Genomic DNA, 24,363 nt, shown 5'->3' with positions numbered 1-24,363 from the left:
CTGGTGAAAGGGGAGAATTTAGGCTTTGGTGAAATTTCAGGAATATAAATTCCTGAAACACAATAAAACTGAGAGTCGTATTTGAAATGTTTTACTCAAGTACCTGTAGACGTGGTCACCTGTCACAGATAGAGGGGAGAAATCATGCTATAATAAAGGGATAAAATTGGCATATTCAAAATTGACATTCATAGAACACTCAGATACCTGCAGACCAACTGTAACTGAAGTTAACTACATGCATTTCACTTCCACGATTGCAGAAAGGCTAATGAACTACTTATTGAAGCCCACTCAGGAACAGATGAACATCACACATCTAGTGGGTAACATTAAATTACTCACTGTAAGAATGAAGTAGGCTTACTGAGCATTACCAAAGGGCTGAAATAGGCTACTTACACCACTGCAAAATTATTGGCTCAAGCAGCAATGTTTTATGTTTCATGAACAGCTAAAACAGATAGCTGGGTCTGAGCACTAGCATAGGTACTTCTACAGCGTTATATTTTCTAATCACCAAATGCACTAATAGGCAGACAGTAAGAATCTAGGTACTTTGTGGAATGTCCTCAGCTCTGTAGATTTTGAGAAGGAAAGTGACCCATCGAAGTGCAATTCCAGCTGGCAGTAACAGATTGCTTTCCACATCATCGCTTTCATTATCTTTTTCCCTTTTTTCAACCTGTTGGGAGATGCATTAGTACATAACAGCTAGTACGTAAGAAAGATGGAGATTAACATGTAGGTTTAAGGCAATTAGTTAAACTGGTGCCTGCAGTACATTTCAGGTAGAATACCATTGTCAGTTTCATTATAACGACTGAAATCTTATTGTATTTTCAATCCATAAAAATTAACTTTACTAAAACTATTTTATTGAGATTTTCATCTCGATTCAGCTTATCACAGTCACACTTTTAAAACCATCATCACCTGATGATCATTAGTATACTCACAGAAAATGCCAGCTTTGTGCAATTTTCATACCCATCTTGAGATTAATATTGTACAGCACTGTATTACAACTAGCTAACGTGCACAATTTTGATGTAATTTACCATTTAAAAAATAAACAATAGATTCAAAACTTCACCACAAAAAAACTACGAATATCACTGTTACATCAAGAATCACTAAGACAGCGTGAACTTTAAAGGTTCTTTCCAACCCAAATCATTCCATGATTCTACAGTATCGGACAAGAAGGAGATACTCCATGACTGCAGGGACCACATTACCTTTAAATTAAGGAGGTGCAGAATGTAAAAAATCTCACGCAGGATTAATAGCAGAATTGAAACTACAGACAACATTCAAGGGTGAAAAAAGTCACACAGGGAAGAGGGTCTATTTTTGCCTTGACAGGACAGCAGACAACTGTTAAGGATTTAATTTATACTAATAGCAGTTAGTTTTCACAATTGTGTGCTTTCCTATACATCAAATTAACTAACCTGAAACTACTGATGGGCCTGATTTTCACCAGGTAAGTATTTGAAGCTTTCTGGTACTGAGGCTTCTCTCCAGGCTCATCTACATCACGCAATAGCTGAGACATTCCTGAGTTAGTCATGCAATTGATACCAAAAAGCTGCTCAGCCTGACTACCTATGCTAAGTAGAATTACATATTAGCTCACATGCAGTGCTGGGCTAGCACATTTCTGCTTCTTCCAGGACATGAAGAAATACCTACAAGTGGTTGGTCAGCACAGCCAGAGTATATACAAAGGTTGCTGAAATAGGAGTTCTTTTAGATACTGTTCTTAGAAGGAATAATACAGAATTCATGAAGCATGAGGGGGAACATAAATACATATCCATGAATGAGGTGGAGGGAGTAGAAGAAAAGCATATCAATCTGACTTACTGGTGGCTCATCTCCAGTTCCCAGGACAAACATGCTGACTTTCATATAGCCTTTAGCTCCTGAACTTGTATCCTCAGGATCACTCAGCAAAAGCCATTTTCTCATGACTGCATGGCCTAAAATTAAACAAGCAAAATCCACCTAATAATAACCATTTCATAAAGGCAAAATTCATAATGTCAAACCTAACTGTTCCAAAGAATTATCCTGCCTTAGGTCTCAGTATCTCCCATTCAAATAAGACATCTAGCGCTGTTAAATTAAGTGGCAAACTTGTACAGTGACACAATGAACAAATAATTTTGCAGTGCTTTAAACACTTAAAAATGTCTTTAATACCAAAACTAATATCCAAATTTTGGGTGCTTGTCCTTCATCTTGAAAGCACTGAAAAGAATTACATACTGTTGGATTATTATTTTTTTTAACACTTTAAGTAGAGATCTCAATTTACTCAAGAAACAGTAATGAAAATATTTCAATTCCAAGTTTCAAACTAGAAAAGAGGATATTAAGTAGCTGTTACTTACCAGGCTCGTCATAGACATAGCCAATGTCAATCTGCAATAAAGAACAAATACATCACATCTGAAGAAACAGATCAGAAACAGAATGGCTGGGAAAACTTCTCTGAAGTTTTTCCAAAGTTTGTCACAAACAGTGTAAGTTTACACAGTACACTCCTGGGAGGAAAAAGAGAAATTCCTTACATTGACAAATGAGGAATTTTGAATAGATACAGCATCCAAAAAACAAACAAACAAAAAAACAACTCCATAGAAGATGCATACAGTTTAACAGAGGTAGTTACTTCCTTCTTTCCTCACATCTCTTGTTCTTCCATTTAACAGAGACAGAAGATGGAAGTAGCTTACTGCTTCTCAAATTTCCATGTTTTCTCTTAATTTTATGTTCATAAAGGCTTTATTTTTTGTTCTGTTTTGTTCCTATCTCCTGCTGAAAATCTCAGTTGCAGAAATTACTTTTTCTTCTAATGAATCATTTCATTTTTCCTTATAAAAGATGAGTGATATTTCCTCCACTAGTTGAAACCTGGACAAGATTGCACATATACTACTACTATATTAATTGTATAAGATTTCAAACATGTTCATAAAGGTTAAGTATGTTTGCTCATGGCAACTGGGGCCAGTACTCCTCACAGTTCTGAAAAAAGTAATTTCCTAGGGTTCCTCCTGAAATGTGTGCAGGAACAGAAAGCATCTGAAGTACATGCTGTCATCTGCCTATTTTTCTTACTGAATGAACAATCAGAGCAATATGTCACTGTCTGAATCACTAGAAATGATAGAGAAACTAAGCAGTAAGGAGCAAAAGCTACCAGGTTTGTGGCATAACCTGCTTCATATAAAGAGAGCTCTTCCACACATATCAGGTCTAGAGATGTACAGAATTTTTGCAGTACAAAATAAGCAAATGAAAGACAATCAACACTGATATTGGAAACGTTATAACAGGGAATTTGAGCAAACATTACAATTATCATATGAATGCTGTGTTCGTATTGTTTTAGAAATACCTTCAACAGGGCAGATGTCCACCTCCCAGTATTGACTGCAATGCATCCCAATAACCTATCACACTATTATCATCAGAACCACAAAAGTTACTTTAAGAGACTTTTCTGTGATCAATTTTACTTCAGCTTCTGATCAACCAAACATCTTTTTGCACCATTTCAGAGCCTGCATCTTTATGCTGTCATACATCTCATACCATTCTACTTGTCTAATAAAATTATTTCTTCATACCAAATAATCACCTTGTCACTTTTTGAGTAGAACATTAATCTTCTGGAAAATAAGTTTTTCCGTTTGGATACCAAGTGAGAAAACTTGGTATATAAAGCAGATACAATTTTATTTTAACAATAATCTACTCAAGTAAGAAAAGCAATTACTAGTGGCTAGAGCCACTAGTCAAGATAACCATGAAGACATCGCTAGGTAATTCTCTGGCCCCATGCTAAAGCAGTGTAAATTTAAATGCTTAAAACAGAGGTTTTATTAATTCCTCGTTTTCTTTACTTTGGTCAAGATACTTAAAATGTTTCATACCCACCTTAAATTCTCCCATTAGACAGTCTGCTCGCAGGGAGTAAGAATCATATGCCTATAAAGACAGACACGAATCATGAATGCTTCTGACAGTGAAACAGAGAATCCCATATGCACCACTTTTTCTTACCCGGATGCTAATTGTTTCATCAAGCAACTCTAAAGGAGTCATGTGGACATTGTAGAAAAATATCTGTTAAGGTAAAAACAAAAAGACCTGTCACAAAATGGCAAACACGCAATCCTTTGAGAAGAAAATCAGAAAACTTGCTTTTAGGAGGCTTACAAAGCCTAACTTGTTATCACATTTTCAGTCTGCCTCTGTGTTGAAAACATTATATGATTATTTACTGCAGAATTAAAAACTGAACTTGGTAAATAAGCTTAGCATAAAATAGAAGACAAATGAGGACTTCCACTAAAAAGAATGTAGTAGGTACAGTTGTGTTGGAAACTTTCAGCACTGCCTTTGCTCTGTACTTCATATTCTCCTCAGGGGAACATATTCTGCAATTGTAAAACCAATTTGTTCTCCAGGACATTCAGTTATGATAAATGTTCATGATAAAATTATTATAATGATTATAATGATTTGCATCTTTGAATTTCAAGGCCACAGTAAAAAAATCTGAGAGTTGGACAGCATGAAGATAAATATACTACTTACTAGCTTATTTGCTCTTATTTGTAGTATATGCTTTACTAGGTTTGATGTTTGAGCCTTGTCATACTTCAGTTAGAACTCGATTCAAATAAAGGTACAAGAAAATGGTCCCCCCTCTACATACTGACTACAGTTGATTAAATTAAGCTGCAAGTTATTTTCTCACTCTCTTTTCTTCTTTTCTCTTTTTTTTTTTTTGCCAATATGAGTGAAATATCTATAGGTTCACTGTTCCAGATATACAGTCACATTTGTGCCCTTTAAACTGTTGTGAATTCTATTCTGTCATTTCCATATGTTTCAGGTACAAATCTCTACCTGGGCAGGTAAGTCTAGTTGTGCAATTACAAATTATATATAGTGAGGCAGTGGCATTTCCAGATTCTGTGTGGCAGTCTTAGTAAACCAAAGCATTACACAGAAAGCTCAGCTGCAGACATCACAGAGATCTACAGTAAATTCTTTTTTTTTTTTTTTTGTGATTTTACAGCCTGCACACAACTATTCAAAGCCCAATATTCAAATATATATTAATATATCATGTGGACAACGACATCAAAGAATAGGTTACACGTTTCTTACAACACCCACTTCATCAAAATAAGGGTTGTTTCCTCTTTTGATTCTTGTTCGATGTGTCTGACCACAGACATGAACTTTAACAACTGGTTTTATGTTATTTCCAGGTAACTGACGACCTTCGATGACTCTAACACGAATCTGAATAAATAAAGACAAATGATCAGACATTTGTATTAACCCATTCCCTAAGGTTTTTAATGTCCTAGTGGCAGCAATTTCTCAATACACCATCAAAATAGCTAATCAAACCTCAAGCAACTGGCAGATATGGACAGACTTTTCAAGCTTAATTATAACTTTATTTGAATTTTACAGGGCAAACTGGAGATAAGTTTTTCAGTAAGGTTTTTTTAACTTGCATTTACTACTTATTTTTAAAGCTGATATTGTAACCTGATATCATCCAGCTATACAGTAAATAAGATTCACCAGTATTTCGGTCAGCTCTTCAAAACTACACATCTCTGAATATGAAAAATACTTTGGAATTTAAATTTAGGTTTTTAAAGGCTTCTAAATTTAGAGGTTAATTGTCTTCACAATGCATTAGCTTTGAATGATCTGACATTAATACTCAAGGATAACATGAAAGGAGTGATACCTGAAAAAGGCAACATACAGTATTTAATAAATCTATTACCTGAAAGTCTTGTGGTTTGTTAGAAAGGATTCTCCGTGTTTTCTTTCCTTTGGTGATGCGCCTAGCTAGCTGAGCTTCCCTTGTGCCACTTGGAACTGTTGGTGTGATGCCAGCACCAGCACCATCCAGGACATCTTCACAATCTCCGTCATCTTCTCCATCTGCTACAGTTAAACAGCAGTGCAGATGATAAACAAATAGTACAACTTGATATATTATTGTTGACGATTTTTCAGTAATCAGAGAGCCCTGTCCAACCTGACTTTGCATTCAAAGGGACATCTACCACACCCCTGGGCAACCTGAACCGGTGTCTCACCACCCTTAATGTAAAAAACTTCTTCCTTACATCTAAATCTCTCTTTTCATATGGGGGAAACCATTTCCCCATGTCCGATCACAACAAAACCCTCTGCAGAGCCTGCCTTTAGCCTCCATTGAAATACCCTTGAGGTATCGAAAAAGCTGCTCTCAGGTCTCCCCAGAGCCTTCTTTTCTCCAGACTGAACAGATCCAATTCTTCCAGCCTATCCTTGTAGAGGTGTTCCTTCCCATGACTTGTTTTTGTGGCCCTTTTTTGGACACACTCCAACAGGCCCATGTCTCCCCTGTATTGATGACTTCACATGTTCATGTATTACTCCTCACGAGGTCTCACCAGTGCAGAGCAGAGGGCAGGATCACCTCCCTCACCCTGCTGGCCGTGTTTCTTTTCATGCAGCCCAGGATACGTTTGGGTTTCTGGGCCATGAGGGCAGAACACTGGCTAATGTTCTGCATGCCATCCACCAGTTGAAACTATTTTTCCTAACAGCAAGACTAGACTGTAGCATAGCATTGTTTTTTACTTCAGCATTGAAAATATGAAACCATTTGTAAGTTTGTGAAGGAAGATACTGCCTTTTAAAATAAAACTTTGAATCCACCTCCATAGCATGTAACTGTAGAATAAAGGGAAGTTCCTTAAATATCCTCTTTAAAGAGGGTTCTTAAATCACAGTATCTTTGTGGAACACGGTTCTACAACCCCGTGACAATACAGTACTGAATCATACAGTGAAATTCCAGTATTACGAAACAGGAGCTATAAATATTTAGACCACAGAAGTGTCATTCCCTTGTGTTTTTAGCTTCTTTCCTTAAATGAAGGACAGTGAACGTGGTAAAACCTATGAGAACATGCTGTGTGTATGGTAGTTAGCATTAACAGAATGTTTGTTAAGTTCATGAACACGGGACACTGATCACTTTGCATAATGAATTCCTCAGTGATCCTTGTAAGAGATGGTTAAAAACATGACTGACATATTTTTTAACTGGAAGTCTCCATCTCCCTAACAACTTTCAGAATCCATTTGGATTCATGAAACTTGATTAAACAGCCCAACTCAGAACTTCATATTTTTACTTCTGAGTCAAAACTGCAACAATTACAATTCATTTCAGTTAATGGGAAATTGGTATTACAGTAATGAACTAAGAGGTGTTTGCTAACTGGCAGTGAAATCATTTTCATGCAGTTGCTGGATACTAGCTAAAAGCCTGCATTTTATCTGTATTCCATTACAGTACATTTTTTAAAAGACTATCAAAAAATTTTCATAGAAGTTGATTAACATTTTTAGCCTTCAAGTCCACATTACCATGTAATTATTATGAAGTTTAGTAATTTAACACACAACTTTTCTGTCTACATTACCTGTCCTTCCACTCCCTGAGCACATCTCTCAGTGGAAACAAAATTTCACCCCAGGACTCTTAACTTCATTGTTTTTCCTATCTTATGTTACTCTGTATCAGTAGATAATGGTCAAACTGATTTATTTGGCTCAAGCATATAACTTTTATTACATTTAATTATCTCTACAAGTGCAGTCAAACCATTAGCATATTTATTTACCTGTCAACTGAAAAACTTTTTTATTTCATAATTCTCTCATGAGTTGCAAAAAAACCCCAGAGGATCTCAAAAACATTCTCAGCAAAAGTCTGGTTAAAATGATACATAAGACAACAAACAATAATTTTCTGAAAAAAGACTGGAATACCTTCCTGTGTATTGGTCCCTCCTGGGTCATTTGGATTCGCAGGTCCAGCTGGTGGCTCATATCCAACTACCAGATCTATTGTTGCCTATAGAAAAATACATGGTTTTCTATGAAGTACAGTGTTTGCCATAACTCATTTAAAGAGCCAGCTGTTCTAATAATGAACATAAATAATAACTACTTCTGATCACAGCAAAATTTATGATAAAATTTCAAATGATTGCTCTAAAATATTATTAAAAATACGATATTGCTTTGTTTATATTTAGAAATATATGTTCAAATATAAGTAAATAACACATTCAACAAATATTAATGTATTTGATTTCATGATACTGATGCAGATTAGGTGACATCCTACGTTTAAAAGTAAAAAAATATAAAAACAACAGAGAGAGATAATGCTATCTGATCAACAACCTAAGTCTGAAATACAAGCAGCATTTCCTATCTGGTTCTTTAAATTGCCAGTTCATACTTCCATCCTGGAAGAAAAACACAATGTCATTTTCCATTCTAATTGCAGAGTTGCCTTTTTGTTCTTGATTGTGGTTTTAGATGATTGAATGAAACATCATTATTCCTAGTTGCCACAGTAACATGAGGAGTCCGGAAAAAAAAAAAAAACAATTCCATGACCAACTAACCATGACACTAAACTGTAGCTGATGAAATACCAAAAATTATACTTTTAGGCTTTTTATTACATGGACTGGAGTATAATATGAAGTGCCTTAGCAGCCAGACTGCACAAACACTAAATTTAGTTCCAGACATTACTTTTATCAGACATTGCTTAATTACTCTGTTAAATTTAAACACAGGCTAAACTAAGCCAAGTAAGTTCTTGTGTAATTTTCTGAACTGAGCTGGAAGTAAACATTCACATGATTATGTGCTTCCTAGAATCACTGCTATGACTCAGGTGGACATTAGAAAGAATACAGCAAAAAGTGAAGTAAACTTGTTGCTTAGGAAAAAAAACAAAGCACACGTATATTTAATAGATTGGTTTTCACATACAACCTGTGGCTCACTGTATCTATAACATATATACAAATAAGTCATGCATACACAGAAAATAATTTAGCTAACTTAAAGGAATCTCTGATATCCATCAAGTTGACTATATAGGAATAATTACATCCTGCTATAAATTACATTTGTCTAAAGCTTTTGCTACAAGACTGTAAAGCATTTAATGTATACAGCAAAAATAACTTTGAAATATATTTGTTTCTTGCTGCTGCAGCATTTTGATCAATTCTACAGTAAAAGCAGGGAATGTAAACCACTCACTCCAGTTTCTTGTCCCCTTTCATTTAGCAGAGGTACAAGTTTGAAGGGACATGATCTGCTTTGGTTACCAACAAGATCCTTAAGTGCTATGGATGCACTGCCAATTAACCTGAAATGAAGTAAAAATCATTATTAGAATACAAACACTTATCAAGCACAAGTTGCCTTTAATCCATAGCTTGTGTCTGTCAATCAAACAATAAAATGATATCTGTAACTTGAAATCCCAACATAACATTGAAAACGTCATCTAATGGCTGAGTAATGCTAATTCATACTTTCTTTTTCTCTGAGCTTATAGGTACTTATTTTCTTTACTGAAGAGACACTTAATCTAAAGGAGCTTAAACAATTAAAAATATATACATTTCTAATTATTACATTCTGTATTACCATTAGCAGTCATGTTACTTGCTTCATTCAAAGTTCTCACTGTGAATCTAATCTTCTCATATAGTTTTGCAAACTCTCAGATGAAAAGTATTGCATAAAGTTATAGCTGTATCACACAGAAACATACACAAAAAGACATACGCATATCTCTGTAACAAAAACAGTGAAACAGAAGAAATGCAATCCATATTCTTTCCACATTCTTCATAAAATAATCTTTTTACCACACTCTACATTTTCAAATAAGTTCATCATGCCTGCCTCTCAATTCTCTAAATGTTTAGATATTCCCATAGAGAGGCCTAGCAAAAGAAAAGAGCCCAAGAGTTATGACTCAGGCTCTCTTGAGCTGCTTCTGCCTTCTTGAAACTGCCTCTCTAACCCTTATCTATCTTTATTAAAAAAAAAAACAAAAGTGAAAATTGCATTTATTTTTAACCTGAGAAATTTCTTTTAGACTGTTTCTATTTGTGTGGCATCAGTCTCACAATGTCTGGCACTGCACTGAGTTACCGAAGTATGTAGTAACAATTAACACCTGTACTGAAGTGAGATTTTTGCCAGTGAGAATCCCGTAGGATAATTCCACCCTGCAAATATTTAAGAGAACTTTTACTGACTTTGCTGCTGACATGGGAAAAAAAGATCCAAGTGCAGTCCCTTTGAGTACATTACACTGCTTTTTAGATTACGGCGCTTTTCCAGGCAGAGGGTAAGGATCCAAAGGCATATGTGATGTGATGCAAGAGTACTGCGCCAGATGCACAACCTGTCTCCAGTTCCCTGCTGACGTTTCTCTTTGAACTTACAACCCTCTAGATACTGTTTCTCAATCTACCTTTCCTTCCCTTGTCTTAATCTTTCTCCTTCTACATCCCACCTTAAAAAACATTCTGCTCCATGTGCATTCATACCATTGCCATTTTGTTTTATCTGTCACTTCACTGAACATTTCATTTACTTTTGACTGGGGATACTCTACTACAGCTCTCAGAACCTCTCCAGTCCTGCCTACTTTTCTCCACTAAAGCATTTCTAATGAAGTTGTCTCAGCTAAATAGCAGGTCTACAATACTATCTTCATTGAGATATCAGATTTGTGTTATCACCACTCACACACTTTTCCTTCAAGCCTTAACCTCCTTTAACTTCCAGAGATCTTTCATACACTACTTCTCTTCTGCTCTATCTAAGCACTTTGATTTGTCACAGGATCTTAAAAGTGAAAGGATGCAACAGGGCACCAAGTCGAATCTCTTAGTTTCACAGTTGTCCACATGATCTGAGTTATTTTCCATACAACACTGTCTCTAAATTAGGTTATGAATTAATATTCAAAATCTTCTCTTTAACATTTGAAATTAATTTCAATTGCTTTTGGTCCCGTAATTTAAGTGATGCTCCACAGAAAATAGTCACTATGTGCTGGCCTGCTGGCAATCCTCACCCAGCAGCCAATCCTAAGCCCCATCTCTCCCAGAATGTCGGGCAAAAGAGTTGCTGGAGCATTTGATTTGCATCACATATTCCAGACACACAAGGGGTGTGCTACATTTAAAAAGCAGTTTAAGACTGCAAAATTAATCAAGAAATTGTATTTCAAATTTTCCTCAAATCCTTCAACCATGACTATGCCTTTTTATTTGAGAATAACAGACATAAACATACATAGCTTGAAATATCACAAAAGGGAAAAAAATAAAAATAAAAAATAAAATCTTTTCCCATGCACATAAGTAGAAAAGTTTTGCAGACTGGCTATTATGTTTTGATATAAGCTGGAGTGAATATTGACTTTGAAAAGAACATCATCTGGCTGACTGGTTCAGTAACCACACTTGCTTATCTGGTGACATTAACTGAAGGGATAACTCATCAGTAGCAGTGTTATTGAGACTTTCCAGCCTAAATTTGTACCTCTGCATCCTCTTCTCTCCTAAGCAAATAGAAACACTGCACACATTGTAATTCATAGTACTGATCAGCTCAGGAAGACTGAGTCAGTTAGACAGACCACCTGAGTGCCTCTAGTGGTCTCTGAAGTGCCTTCCTCTAACAGGTTGGACAACAGTCTTTCATCTTTTCTCACTCCAGCAAGTCTGAGAAAGCTAATATATAGCTGATATAGTATCTTAGACTTATTCTAAGCTTTAGACAACCTTGAGGCAGTTAGTCTTCTTCCTTTCCTCAAAGTGATCCTGTTCATTGGATATGAGTTGTTTTACTCCACCCCGTAAGAATGACAGAACTGCTGTAAGGCTGTTCAAACCCCAGCTAAAAGTCACCTGCAACACAGTGCCAGTCCGCTCTGGTTCTGATCATGTGGCTACTCAATGGCTGAAGCCATATTTTCAGAATTAACAAGGAATGCCTAAAGGTCATTGCTAAGTCTCACCTTTATGACTTTTACAAGTCTTGGAGAAAGCCTTTTGCCAAGCTGTTTCTTCTCTAGTCTCTAAGTTTAGCCTAAGTCACATTAAGTCCCTGTTGGCTAAGTTGTGCCATCACGTTCCTGAACAATTTGTTGCTGTTTAATCCCTTTTCTGTGAAGACTACTGCAGCACTTGACTCTAATAGATGCCCAGTTCTTTGCACCACTATTACGGACCTACACTAAGTAGCTCTGTCTGAGCTCTCTAGCCTTCTTTGCCTCGAGGCAGGATTGCCTGCAATCTCCTTCCACAGTCATGACTATAAAGGTGACGGAGCTTTTGTCTTCTAGCAACTGAGTGCTGCTTCTTAACGCTGCATACACACCTATCCAATCATCCCCAAGGCTTGTACATGTAATGTGCCCTGTCAGTCAGGTCTCAGACTTTTCTGGCTTTGCTGAAGGAAAACAAAAGAACCTGTCCTGCCACAAGCAGTTCTGGTATATCACAGAATAAGACCTCAAAAGAGAAATATAACTTCCGAATTTAGAAGCAGATTTTAAACCATGTGAAGTATAATTTACCATACTAGGCCTTTCCTATACATTATAAAGAGAAGTAGTTTATCGGCATAAAATCACTAAGCTACTGGTGCCCAACTGTTAGAAATAGTGTTGGATTTGTGCTAACACTATTTAATCTGCAAGTGCTGTGGTTAGTGCTTCCTGTTACTGGCCAAATAAATACCCAAGAGAAGTGAAACTTCACACCCATTCCTGGATCAGGAAATGCTAACTCATAGTACCAACCATTTAATTACTCTATCCCAGTTTGAAGGTAGCAATTTATACTGAATTCTTTAGCACATCAAGTACTCCATCTGCTTAAATACTACTTCTACTGATTTCCAAGTGATCTTAATTAGCTGAAGTTCAAGCCTTTGAATTCTAATGGCTTATTTTTGAGGGTTTACTTTGGCAGAGGTTACACTGATTGTTCTCATCAGTGAACTTGAACATTACAGTTATAATTTCTACACTCACTCTTTTCAGTAAATGTGTTGCATTATAGCTTCTGTTTCACAAGACCTGACACCCGCCTTCTGTTACTTATCTTGTGTTTGAAAATGTTCATTAAGAGCAAACCAACTATATTCATCTTCTTTAGTTATTAGATAATAGCTGTTGCAGAAACAAATTTAAGACACAATACAAGATACTACTTTGTGCAAAGCAGAAAACTCCCAAACTGAATCCTATCCAGCCTACATCTTGCAGCCAATATATACAAGGATGTAGCCACTCCGACACAGAAAAGAGCTGACACTACAGGATCCAAGTGCAGGAAGGCTCAAACAATCCAGTAATTGTTTACCTGTGGAAAATACTTAAACATGATTAAATAATTTGCTGCACTGTAAGGGTGTGCCCAATCTGTTTCTCCTTTGTGTTGCTATGTTACTAACTACACAAAGAACCTGGAGAAACTTAATCCCAGCTCTTCCCTTCAAATCAAATCACTTCATTCAAACAAGATTGCAACTTAATGGTAGTTTTCTTTTTAAAACTCCTTAGGGATAACAGATGCAATTTTAGTTTGTTTTTTTCTTTCTTTCTTTCTTTTTTTTTTAACAAAACAAAACTGCATAAGGATTTGTTTGGAGAGTTTGAAATCTTTCAACTAACCTTTCTAAACATAATAGAAAGCAGATGTGTTCTCTTTTCAGACAACATTACATTGGAAAATGTAGCTCAACACAGATCATATGAGTCCTTCCTGGTTTATTCTTATATATCTTATTCTTCTGAACAATTCTTATTCCTATGCCCACATACATGTGAGTGTGCTTTGCTTCATTTATCTTTTTGAGCAACTGTGTCTTTTTACCACGAACAGCACTCATTTAATCTATCTGCAAAAGTTTAGTGATCTTGTAAATAGAACAGTAAATTCTACCACCAGGAAAAGAGAAAGGGAAAATATTCAAGTGTTCTTTCAAGTTTGTTTTTACAGAAACATGCCAAAGCAATGAGTCATCCACTGTGCTCCTCATCCTGCATCAGTGTAAGAATGTTCCTCTAGAACAGAGAAAATAAGGCTGAATGCAGCATAGTTTCTTCTCACTGCTCTTTCTCAGCAGTCAGTCAGTTAGACATACCCACAAAAATCAAAAGCTAAATCCCAGTTCAGTCTAGAATTCAAAGTAAAGTAACATGATAAATAAAATCATGAACCTCTACGGAAAAGATTAAAGTAATGAACAATTTATTTGATTTAGAGTCAAATCCCATTACATTAAGCACAAAATGTACTTCTGAAGCTAGTGGGTCTGCTCATGAATAATGTCAAAATCCTCACCAAATACTGTTTTTCTGAAATAATGGGCCTCTATGTTGGAAAAGCTTGAGTTACCAATATCAACATTACATCTAAAAATTAATGTAGTACATTCCAGCACTCGCTCTCCTGCCCTGCCTTATGTCTGTCGTTTCATTTAACATCACTGACATTTATAATGACGGTAGTAAGGACCACAGGGAGACACTCAACTCCACCTTCCCAGTCCTGAACTCGAAAGCCAACAGTGCAAGGCAGTGTCATTTGCACACAGCTCTACTAAGCATCTTTTTGGAAGACTGCAGAGCTGAAGATATGTGCTGCACTGCCCGGATATACGTGCAAGACAATTTTGAGCTTGCTTCAGCTATCCACCTCACAGATTCATAGAAGAATTGACTGGAGAGGTTTTCAACAGAACTCTTCCCAGATATAGAACACAGAGAAAACAGAATTGTGTAACTAGTGGGGTGACTTCCTTGCAGTATAAGACTTTCACAAACCTTTTATGGACTTTAATAGTTCCCTAATTATAAATGTAATGTGAAGTGCTCACTTCTTAGAAATCAGTGGAAGTTGAGCTAGATGTCATGAAAAAGAAATGTTTCACCTGGGGACCAAAATTTGAATTACTCTAAGAACTGAAAAGCTGCATTTTTCTTTATCAGAAATCAACAGGCATAATAACCTGGAAATAAACTGAATTTCTACTGTATTTACACACACAGTTTGTATACTCAACTGAACACAGCAATATATTTAAGCGATATATATTGACTTAAAAGACAAGATTTTCATTTTTATTTTCATTTTTAAAGAATTCTTAATTCAAGTAAGTTTTAGTCTAATTAGTTTTTAGAGACTCAAACTGTGATTGAAATCACCTTGATACAAACAACTGTCAGACTATTCTGAAGAGTGTATGCAACATCAGAACAATACCGTGGCAGATCTAGAACCTTCACCTTTAGCATTACTAAACAGGATCGGTAACTCTACCGAAACACAGGTTACGCATGCGAGTAACATGGGAAACTTATTCCAGAACTTACTCTCCCTCTTTTATATGCTTCAGTCACTAGATATTCATTAACATAAAGTCTATTCTGCTGTTACAGGGCTTTCTGACTTTAAAAGAAATTTTGCAATGACATTTCCTATCATCGTGGTAGAGTCAGGAAGCTTATTCATCTATTCCTACTCCTAACTCTGCTTATCCTGTTTCCCTGCCAAATACATCACATGCTGCAAATATGTGGAGGGTTTTGAGGATTTATTTCCAAAGAACAAGACTTTGCAGGCACCGCTCTGTCTTTAGTATGGATTGCACATATTCTTGCACTGCTCTGGGCACAGAAATCACTTTTCCAAACAATTCTACTTTGTTTTTTTTTTTCTTCCACAAAGATTTTTTTTAAATACGTACACAGAATAAGTAAGTGGTAGACACTACATAAGCACGGCATTTGTATAAACTGTGTGTTAGGCTCTTATTATTATATTATAATATAACTTATTATTATTCATTTTCATTATTCAAGCCCAGATGACAGTTACAAAAAGGGTTTGAAAAACATGCTTGCTACAGTTTGAACCCCTGTACAGAAGGAAGTATTTTAAGGGCTCGAGTTAAGTACCTTCCCTTATTTGGTAATAATCTACAAATTCCATTACAACGTTCAGATTCCTGGCAGGCTTTCCTCCACAGAGTGCTTTCTGGGATTTTCCTGAAGTCAGAGACATGCTTTACTGACCTAAAGAAATCTCAGAAATCAGAGACCTCAGGGCATCTGCTCACATAAGAGTTTTAAAAGCAGATCTGATGAAGCACTATAAAAATATGAAATGCAATTTAACTGTTGGGAAGAGGCAGAAAGGTGTAAAGAAAATCTACAATGGAGGTAGACAACTACTGATAGGTATGTATATATAGTGTGTCATAAAATACCCAAATTTATCATCACTGCCTTTCAGAACAGCAACAGCCCTACTTGGCCTTTGTGGGGAGGAAGAGGGGCTGACCAGGAAAGAAATGGATTCTTTTAAAAACCTTGGAACTTCATACAAAGTAGTAGGGAACTGACATCTCATTTAGGTTAAGGTTGTTTTTTTTTTCCTGCTCACATTTGAAAAATTCCTCTATGACTTCAAGAACTATACTCGTTGAAATATGTATATTTATCTTTTCAGCAGAAAGCAGATTAGGTGAAGATCCTAACCACTATGGGATTTTAAACAGATCAAAAGCTTTATCTTGCTAGGAGCATTAAGAAAGAATTCCTAAGCTTTGCCAGTCATGTTTGGACACAAAATAATACGTTTTAATAATAATACAAAAATAATACATTTTAAAAATAATACATTTTAATAATAATACATCCTGCTGTGGATTGCCTAAAACAGACACATCCAAACCATGGGCCCACGTGGCCCAGTACAGCTTGCAGTGCAGCCACCCCCTGCCCTGCACCATCAAAGCAGCAGCTCTATCCCACCGGGTGGACCAGCCCAGCACCAGGCATGCAACCATCACTCAGCACCAACTGAGCATCATGCAGTGGTAACTCAAGCTATTGCAAATACGTTAATGAATTTTGATACAGTGGATAAACGCAGTCCTGTAAGCAGCAAAAAAGAGGCAGCCTTCCTTTCTGTTGTGATAAATTTGAGAATAGATTTCAAGATTGCAAAAAAAATTACTGATTTTTAGTATATTTGCAACTCCATTTTCAGTCAACATAAATACATGACTTGTAAGTTTTCAAATGAATCATATAGCACTGCCATCAGATATTCAACTTAAAAAAAAATGTGATTATGTCCCTCTACTTGACTTTTACAATCCCTATCTTACAGAGAAATATCCTTGCTTCACAGTTGCACCTTATTTCTGCCATCACTTTTTGGCAGTACATACATCTGTTTTCAAGGTTGAAACACAGCAAAAATTTCTTCAAAAATCTCTGACCAACCCCTTAAGAGCTCACTAAGAACGGCAACTGCTTCCACTGAACACCGGTGTATTATGTTCACAAAAACAAGGTCACATACCCCACTTGTTCCCTGGTTTTGTTGCTCTTCTTATGTTTTTCAAAAAGTATTAAAAATTAAAATGTTTTGTTAATCATATACATTAACTACATTATATATTTTATGAGGCCAGCTCCAAAAATAATGCCTTCTATTTTAATCTGTTCGCCTATGACATCAGATGCAGATGGTGCTAGAGGTTGACCCCTCTCACCAACACTCTGTTACGTGTTGTGGCCACGCAACAGACAGCAGCTGAGGGCAAGCCTGACAAAATGGTGTCCGACGTGGATGCATATATGAACCAAAGGCATAGAACTGAATTTGTGCATGCAGAAAAAAATGGCACCACTGACCTTCATTGATGCTTGCTGATAGTTTATGGAGAACAAACAGAGAATTTAAGTGCAGTGAAGCAGTGGGTGGTACACTTCAGCAGTGGCAACAGCTACAGTGGGTCATCTCTGCTGATGAAGGGTTTTATGAACGTGGCATGCAAGCTCCTGAACAACACCAAGAACACAGAGCTAATGGTGGTGACTAAGCTGAAAAATAGCATTTTCTAGCTAAGAATCTGCTCTATCAAATAGTACTAATTTGCTCATTCTGCCTGTTAGTTTTTGTGGAGTTTTGTAGTTTTTGTAGTTTTGTAGGCACTGGAATGGCCTGCCTAGGGAGGTGGTTGAGGCACCATCCCTAGCGCTGTTCAAGAAGCGTTTAGATGAGGTGCTAAAGGACTTAATTTAGTAGTTGGGTAGAGATAGTGATAGGAGGATGGTTGGACTAGATGATCTTATAGGTCCTTTCCAACCTCATGAACTTATGTGGAAATAAATTAGAAGGCATTACTTTTGGAGCAACCTACATATACAGAGGCCAAGACTCTTCCTCTTCACTCAGTGGAACCCATGTGAGCCAAAAGACTGGACATTCATGGTCTGATTTATGATCAGCTTGGCCTTCACAGACGAGCTTAACCTCTTCCTGCAACTGTCTTAATAGAGTGGCTTTTTTCTGTGCGACCAACACCATGCAAAGCACAAGAGGTTCCTCACAAGTTCACAAAACTATCTGTAATTCACATCTTCGTTACTGGAATGATCAGCATACACTGCTTTAAGGTACCTCATACAGATAGGATTCTATAAATAATAAATAATAAATAGAAGCTGAAGTCCTACAAAACTGCAGATAGCTGTGTGGTTTTATTTTCCTTCAAAAATCTATTATCTTGTGTTCAGAACCACATAAAACTTTAGAGCCTGCACTGTGTACTTGTTCACAACTGCAGCAGGAACCAAATAAAAATGATATAAAGGCACCTTACCTTTTACTAAAGTTTACATATTATGCTTTTCAATTAATTTAATTACAGCGTACACACGTATACAGCTGTAATTTTTCAAGGCATCAACTTTTTCAACAGCCACCATTAAGAGGTCATATCAAAATCAAATCATATAAACAAATCTAATTAAAAAAAATAATGTAAGCATGAAAAATACATGGATTGCTCGCTAAAGTTAGTGGAACAAGAATCCTTATTTACTTACTTAGCACATGGTCCCATTCTGTAAAACCAGAAATCAGCATAAAATGTCTAAATGCCAAGCAGACATCTAACAGCATTTCAGTACTCATGCTTTCAGTGTAAGTTTTTATAATGTCCTCTCATATCATATAAAGATACCAGTTCTAATTCAAAATGGCTGTCGCCTCAACAGTAAAATTACATTAAAAAATAATAATTTCAGAAAATCGTACACTCCGAGCATCTTTTCTGCTGTAAGTACAGCATGTTTAATAAGCCTAGACATACTTTCTCTGTTTAGTTGAAGGAAATCCATCCACATTTTACATTATAACTTTCCAGACACGCATAGATATTGCTACAGTTTAGTTCTCTAAAGCTGATAAAGAAGCCTGATTTAGTCAAAACTTAAACCAAGCTTCTAACTACTGCATGAAGCATTTTTGTCTAAGCAATGAGGACTTCCTCCAAAGCCTAACAAAACTGCATGAATGAAACTTTTGTTCGGCCTCTCACAATGGAAAAAAAATAATAAAAATCTGTAGCCTCAGGTCTCATAATATTTGATTTTTAGATGCATGAAAAATACATAAAGCTGATGTTAAGTATACAGATGCCTCTACTATTACACTAGGAGAGTTCTGATTTTTAGAGCAGGATTCAGGCCTCCCTGCACACACTAACAGCACAAATCAAAAGAGGAACGGAGCAGAAAGTAAAAAGCCTTAAATTCCTGCAGATGATGAACATAAAGAAAAAGGGTATGTCTGTCTGCTGAAGACCTGAACACTAAGTGCTTCTCTGATAGCAGGAATCTCTGCTTTCCTTTCAGATAAGCAAACAACAGAAAAGGTCATTCTCAGTGCTTTCCCCACTTCCCATTTTTATAACCCTAGTTCCCCTAACAAATGGGAAGCCAGATATCCAACTTCTTCCACTAATGTTATTCAATGTACTTTTCCCAGAAGACTCCCTTAATTGTAAACTAAATATTATCTAAAACAAAACAAACAAACAAAAAACAAAAACAAAAACACACAAAAGACCACAACAAAGCCACCAACAAAACAAATCAAATCAAAACAAAAATCCTCAACGCCGCTTTTAAAATCTTTTTATAATAAAACCAGAAGAGGAGGTAGCACCAGTGCTGCCAGCTTTTGGTATATGCCACCAGCCTTAGGTTTTTAACATTCACCCACAGGCTGAACTGAGATTTAGATTCAGTACTCAGAGTAAGGGAATACACCCTTACACTACAAAGAGATTTACAGGTTGACCTTGGGGAAGTTGCTCTCACTTTCTAGTCTTTTAATAACTGCACAGAGAGCAAAAAAGTCATTGAGTCAGAAAGAGTACAGAAGGAATGTGACTTCTCGTAATAGATCCTATTGGCTAGGACACCCAAAGGAGTAGGAACCTGGATTACATTCCTAAGGCAGTTTTTGTATCTTACTCAACATATTTATCCTGATAACTAAATAACTTTCCCAGGAAATGAATTCCTTCAGACAAGGTAGGAAATTGCACAACTTCTGCTTCATTTCTTAGGGAATACTTTGATGTAAAATACAGTGTCTTATGGAGATTTTAATGATAAGCATTATGATTTCTTTCATGGCTTATTTTTGGCAATTTATTAAGTATAGTAGTTTTGGGTACTGCACTGTACCCTTCTGCAAGATAATGACCTACTCCAGGTATAAGTGACAGAAGTCTACTTACACAACAACTTTGACTACAAAGAAGTGCTAACTGAATCATGGTACCTGTGCTTTTCAAATGACAGGAACAGCCACAGGTTGCATTTAGGTTTAATGCTGCAGAAAAGTACGTACTTGTTTTGCCCAATTGTTTCAAAATCCTTCACGACAGCTGTCAGGGAAGATGAATTATCCAGAGGGATTCCTTTCAAGTCAAATTCAAGAATCTGATTTTAAAAATAAATAAATAAATAAAGGAGCAAAACTAAATCATATTACAAGTAACATATAAGGTAATTAACAGCAGAGTAGTTTCCATAGTAAAATTATTCAGAAATAAATTTTGCATTTAGTTAGAGATCTACAAGCATGAACTGGCATTTGCAAAAGCAAGACTTTAAACCTTGGAGCATGCTCATAGAACACTGAGTCACTGCTTTCCATTAACAATACAGAAAAAGAACTCAATTGTTTAATATTTAGATACTATCTTTTGCAGTTCCACTTCATCATACTAAGATAAGTAGTTTATTATTATTCAGAGGATTGGATACAATTCTTCTCCAAAACTAGCAGAAGCCACCTGCTGTTGAATTTAAACAAATATTTGAAACTTCCCTTTCTTACATGTTCTACATTCAAAGAATAATCTTTAGCTTTAATTTCTGATTGTAAAAAACATATAAGGAAAATATTTTTCCCAAGAAGAATACTACAGAAGATGCAAAATAGCAGCCTTAGCATAAACCAAAAGGAACTTCAGTTTACAGTTCATTCTGTGTTTGTTTCTTTTTTCCCTAAGTATATCATAAAGGATGCAATTATGCATGCAAATACAGTACTGAAGGGCTGAATGCCATTTGGTCCAAAGTAAGAAGGAAAAGAACACCAACCACACACCACAAATTCGTTTTTACCTAAAATCATTATTTATCACATTACAGGATGCAGCACAGGATGAATCCATTCACTTGTATTTATTAACACCTTTTAAGAACATACATTCATAAGCTCCAATCTCTAATATTCACAACTGTAGAAACTGGTTTTCAAATTTCATAAGCAGTTTGTGTCATAAAAGATCGAGAATTAATTCAAATAAAAATTACCTCATTCCAAACAGGATTGAGTTCACTGTCAATTTTCTTTGTTTTCTTTTTCTCATCTGCAAATACAAGGAAAGAATGATCATTTGCCTTCACTAAAGCATTACATGTACCAAAATATTTCCTTTCTTTTCTCAAAACAAAACGACCATTAAACCAAACTTTTCAATTCTTTTTGTCCCCTTCCAGTATCTAAAGATTTTCCAGTTAAAACTGGAAGACCCCCTCACCCTTAAGCAAGGGAAATACATTTCTGTTGTTATAGGAGGTTCAAAGCAAGTAATGCTTCACAGCTTTAAGTTTTAGCTGCACTACAGGCATACAGCTCTGATGGAAAATACCTTGGCACAGCACTTGGGAGCACAAGAGAACACCACAAACAAGCAGATCTCTAAACAGAAATGTCATATGCACACATTTAACACTAGTATCTCAGCAAAGTCAGTATCCTAACTGCTGAACTGTCAGATGCTCAGCCACCTCATGAAGCCTATGTTTCAGACAGACTTTGAGTTTAAGGTATACAGTAAAGGTGGCAACGATTTTATTACTTGCAAGTTATGCCTGTACTTCACCAGGAAAACTCTGTAAAGATCTGAGAAACAAGAGCAAAGACATGCCACACAGGCAGGTTCATATACACACTATTCAAGCAGAAGCCTGTAGTAGCTGGAAAAAAAAAAAAAAAGAAAAATAGTCATTGCGAGAACTGACTTACATTTATGTAACAGGAATTGTCTACAACTTACACAGGATATTGACTCACATCACACCACAAAGGAAAGAGCATTCATTACCTACCATGCTTCAGTCTCACATTTTGCAGAACAAGGAACTAAATGTCATGCTAGTAAGGGAAATCCACTTAATATAAATGAAAGTTATCTCATAGAAGACAAAGCACTTTGAAAGCTGGATATCCTGGAACATCTTTGGCTTGAAATTGGTACTCAAAAGTCCTCCTACAAATTGGAGCCGAGAGCCAGGGAAAAGAGGTTTTCAGTGCCAGTGGAAAAAGGAACAGTTGCAGCTGTTTGTAAAGGAGACACTGAATCACAGATCTTGAGAGAATTAATGAATAAGAGTCCTACGATTCCTGTCTAAGCTCAAATGCAACTCTGTAACGTGAAGAAAGTCTTGGCTCAAACCTCAGGCAAGACCATTCTTGACAAGGAGTAAAGTATTCCCACTCTGGACTATCACTTTCACAAAAACAAGACAGTCAGATTTATGATTCATCAATATATATTCACAGTATGCATATTCTAGAGTGTATGGAGAAAAAACATCTTGTGTTGTGCATTTGTATGAAAGGTGGATGAAAAACACTGGGGAAGCAGTGTTCTGTTGTAATTTTAGTCAGTCTGAGTGTAGCACTTACATTCCTCAGCCACATTTTTTCTCCACTTTCTTTTTTTTTTTTTGCAAACTTTCTACTGATTACCATTCTTCTAATGTACTGTGTATTTTTGTTTGTTTGCTTGCTCTGTAAGCTACAAGAAAAGCACCTTCCCACCAAAGTTACCTTGCCAAACATGTTATTGCCAAGCAGGACAGGATGGAGCGCACAGTTTTAAGTTCTCAGGCTGTTCTCTTCTACTGGTAATAAAACCCACTTAAAGCAGTCGAGACTACAATGCAACTCACAGTACATTCTAAGATGGAGCCTGTCATCATTCTAGTTTGGCCCCATCAAGAAATAAGAGTAAGAAATAATAATGGATATGAGTGGGACACTCTGCACGTTTGTTTCCTTAAAAAGTAACTATGCTATTCCTAATAGCATAGAAGAAATCTTTCTTTGCTTTAACTGGATAGAAGCATTATACAACTACAGGTTGTTCAGTATTTTTCATTGCAAATATTTCAATGCTATAAGAACTTGTCATAAGTCAACGAGATGACAGCGTTCAAGAAATTAATTCAAAGATGAACTGTTTAAATAACTGTTCCATCATTAGAAAGACAATTACAATACCACAGAACAACCCATGCTTACATCTTGCACACTCTCCTACAACTGGCATTTTTATCAATTTCAGCAGGTGGGGAATAGCAGAAGCAAACATCATCTGCTAAAACAATCCTAATCCTGAGATTCAAAAGAGCATCATGGTCCAGTACACTACATTTTCCACAGAACTACCATTAATGAAGAATTGCTCAGTAGTAGAAGCAGCAGGATCAAGCAGGCAGACCTCCAAAAGCTGCAAAATGAGTTATTTCATCTCTACAAAACAGAAGATTTATTTTCTAATTATTACAGTCTAATACTCTTTTCTTTCACACCCTAAAATACAAACCAATAAATGGCAGCATGCATGCTGGAAAGCTCTTAGATTAATCACAAGAGGAAGATGACATTCAGGTAGGCCTAACTAAACTGAATACCGTTTCATGGAGGTTTTCAATGAACAAAGCTGACTGACAGCCAAAAGGAAGGAACAATGCACTAAATGTCCTAGACCTGACTGCACACACGAGCAATTACACCAACTTTTGCTTCCAAAGACAAATCTTGTACATTTTTTTCCAATTCGATATATGTCACAAGTAAAAAAAACAAAACAAACAAACAAAAAAAGACATCATCATTATCACTTCCTACCACTTCAGCAAATGACAACGCTTTTTTCTTATTAATTTGACAAATCATTCTTCTTGCATAAAATGACAACAAACTCAGGATGCCGGAGCAACAGCAGCCA

The 24,363-nt window shown here is 36.3% G+C and overlaps 1 protein-coding gene across 1 annotated transcript in view; it reads right to left on the bottom strand.

Annotated features, from left to right (window-relative positions):
• MYOF (myoferlin) overlaps nt 1-24,363 on the bottom strand; it is a 65,075-nt gene that overhangs the window by 38,424 nt on the left and 2,288 nt on the right. Inside the window, exons 2-12 of the mRNA XM_065746744.1 lie at nt 21,659-21,714; nt 20,685-20,776; nt 9,184-9,292; nt 7,885-7,969; nt 5,837-6,000; nt 5,206-5,334; nt 4,081-4,143; nt 3,955-4,005; nt 2,403-2,433; nt 1,873-1,988; nt 559-685 (exon numbers count right to left, since the gene is read on the bottom strand). Of these exons, the coding sequence (XP_065602816.1) occupies nt 559-685; nt 1,873-1,988; nt 2,403-2,433; nt 3,955-4,005; nt 4,081-4,143; nt 5,206-5,334; nt 5,837-6,000; nt 7,885-7,969; nt 9,184-9,292; nt 20,685-20,776; nt 21,659-21,714 (1,023 nt within the window). The remainder of the gene's footprint in view (nt 1-558; nt 686-1,872; nt 1,989-2,402; nt 2,434-3,954; nt 4,006-4,080; nt 4,144-5,205; nt 5,335-5,836; nt 6,001-7,884; nt 7,970-9,183; nt 9,293-20,684; nt 20,777-21,658; nt 21,715-24,363) is intronic.

This window comes from Cyrtonyx montezumae, unplaced genomic scaffold, assembly GCF_038088225.1.
Source record: "Cyrtonyx montezumae isolate F1298 unplaced genomic scaffold, pur_monq_1.0 scaffold_4, whole genome shotgun sequence".
Taxonomy (NCBI): domain Eukaryota; kingdom Metazoa; phylum Chordata; class Aves; order Galliformes; family Odontophoridae; genus Cyrtonyx; species Cyrtonyx montezumae.
The sequence above is the reverse complement of the archived record's forward strand: the minus strand, read 5'-3'. Positions and strand labels throughout refer to the sequence as shown.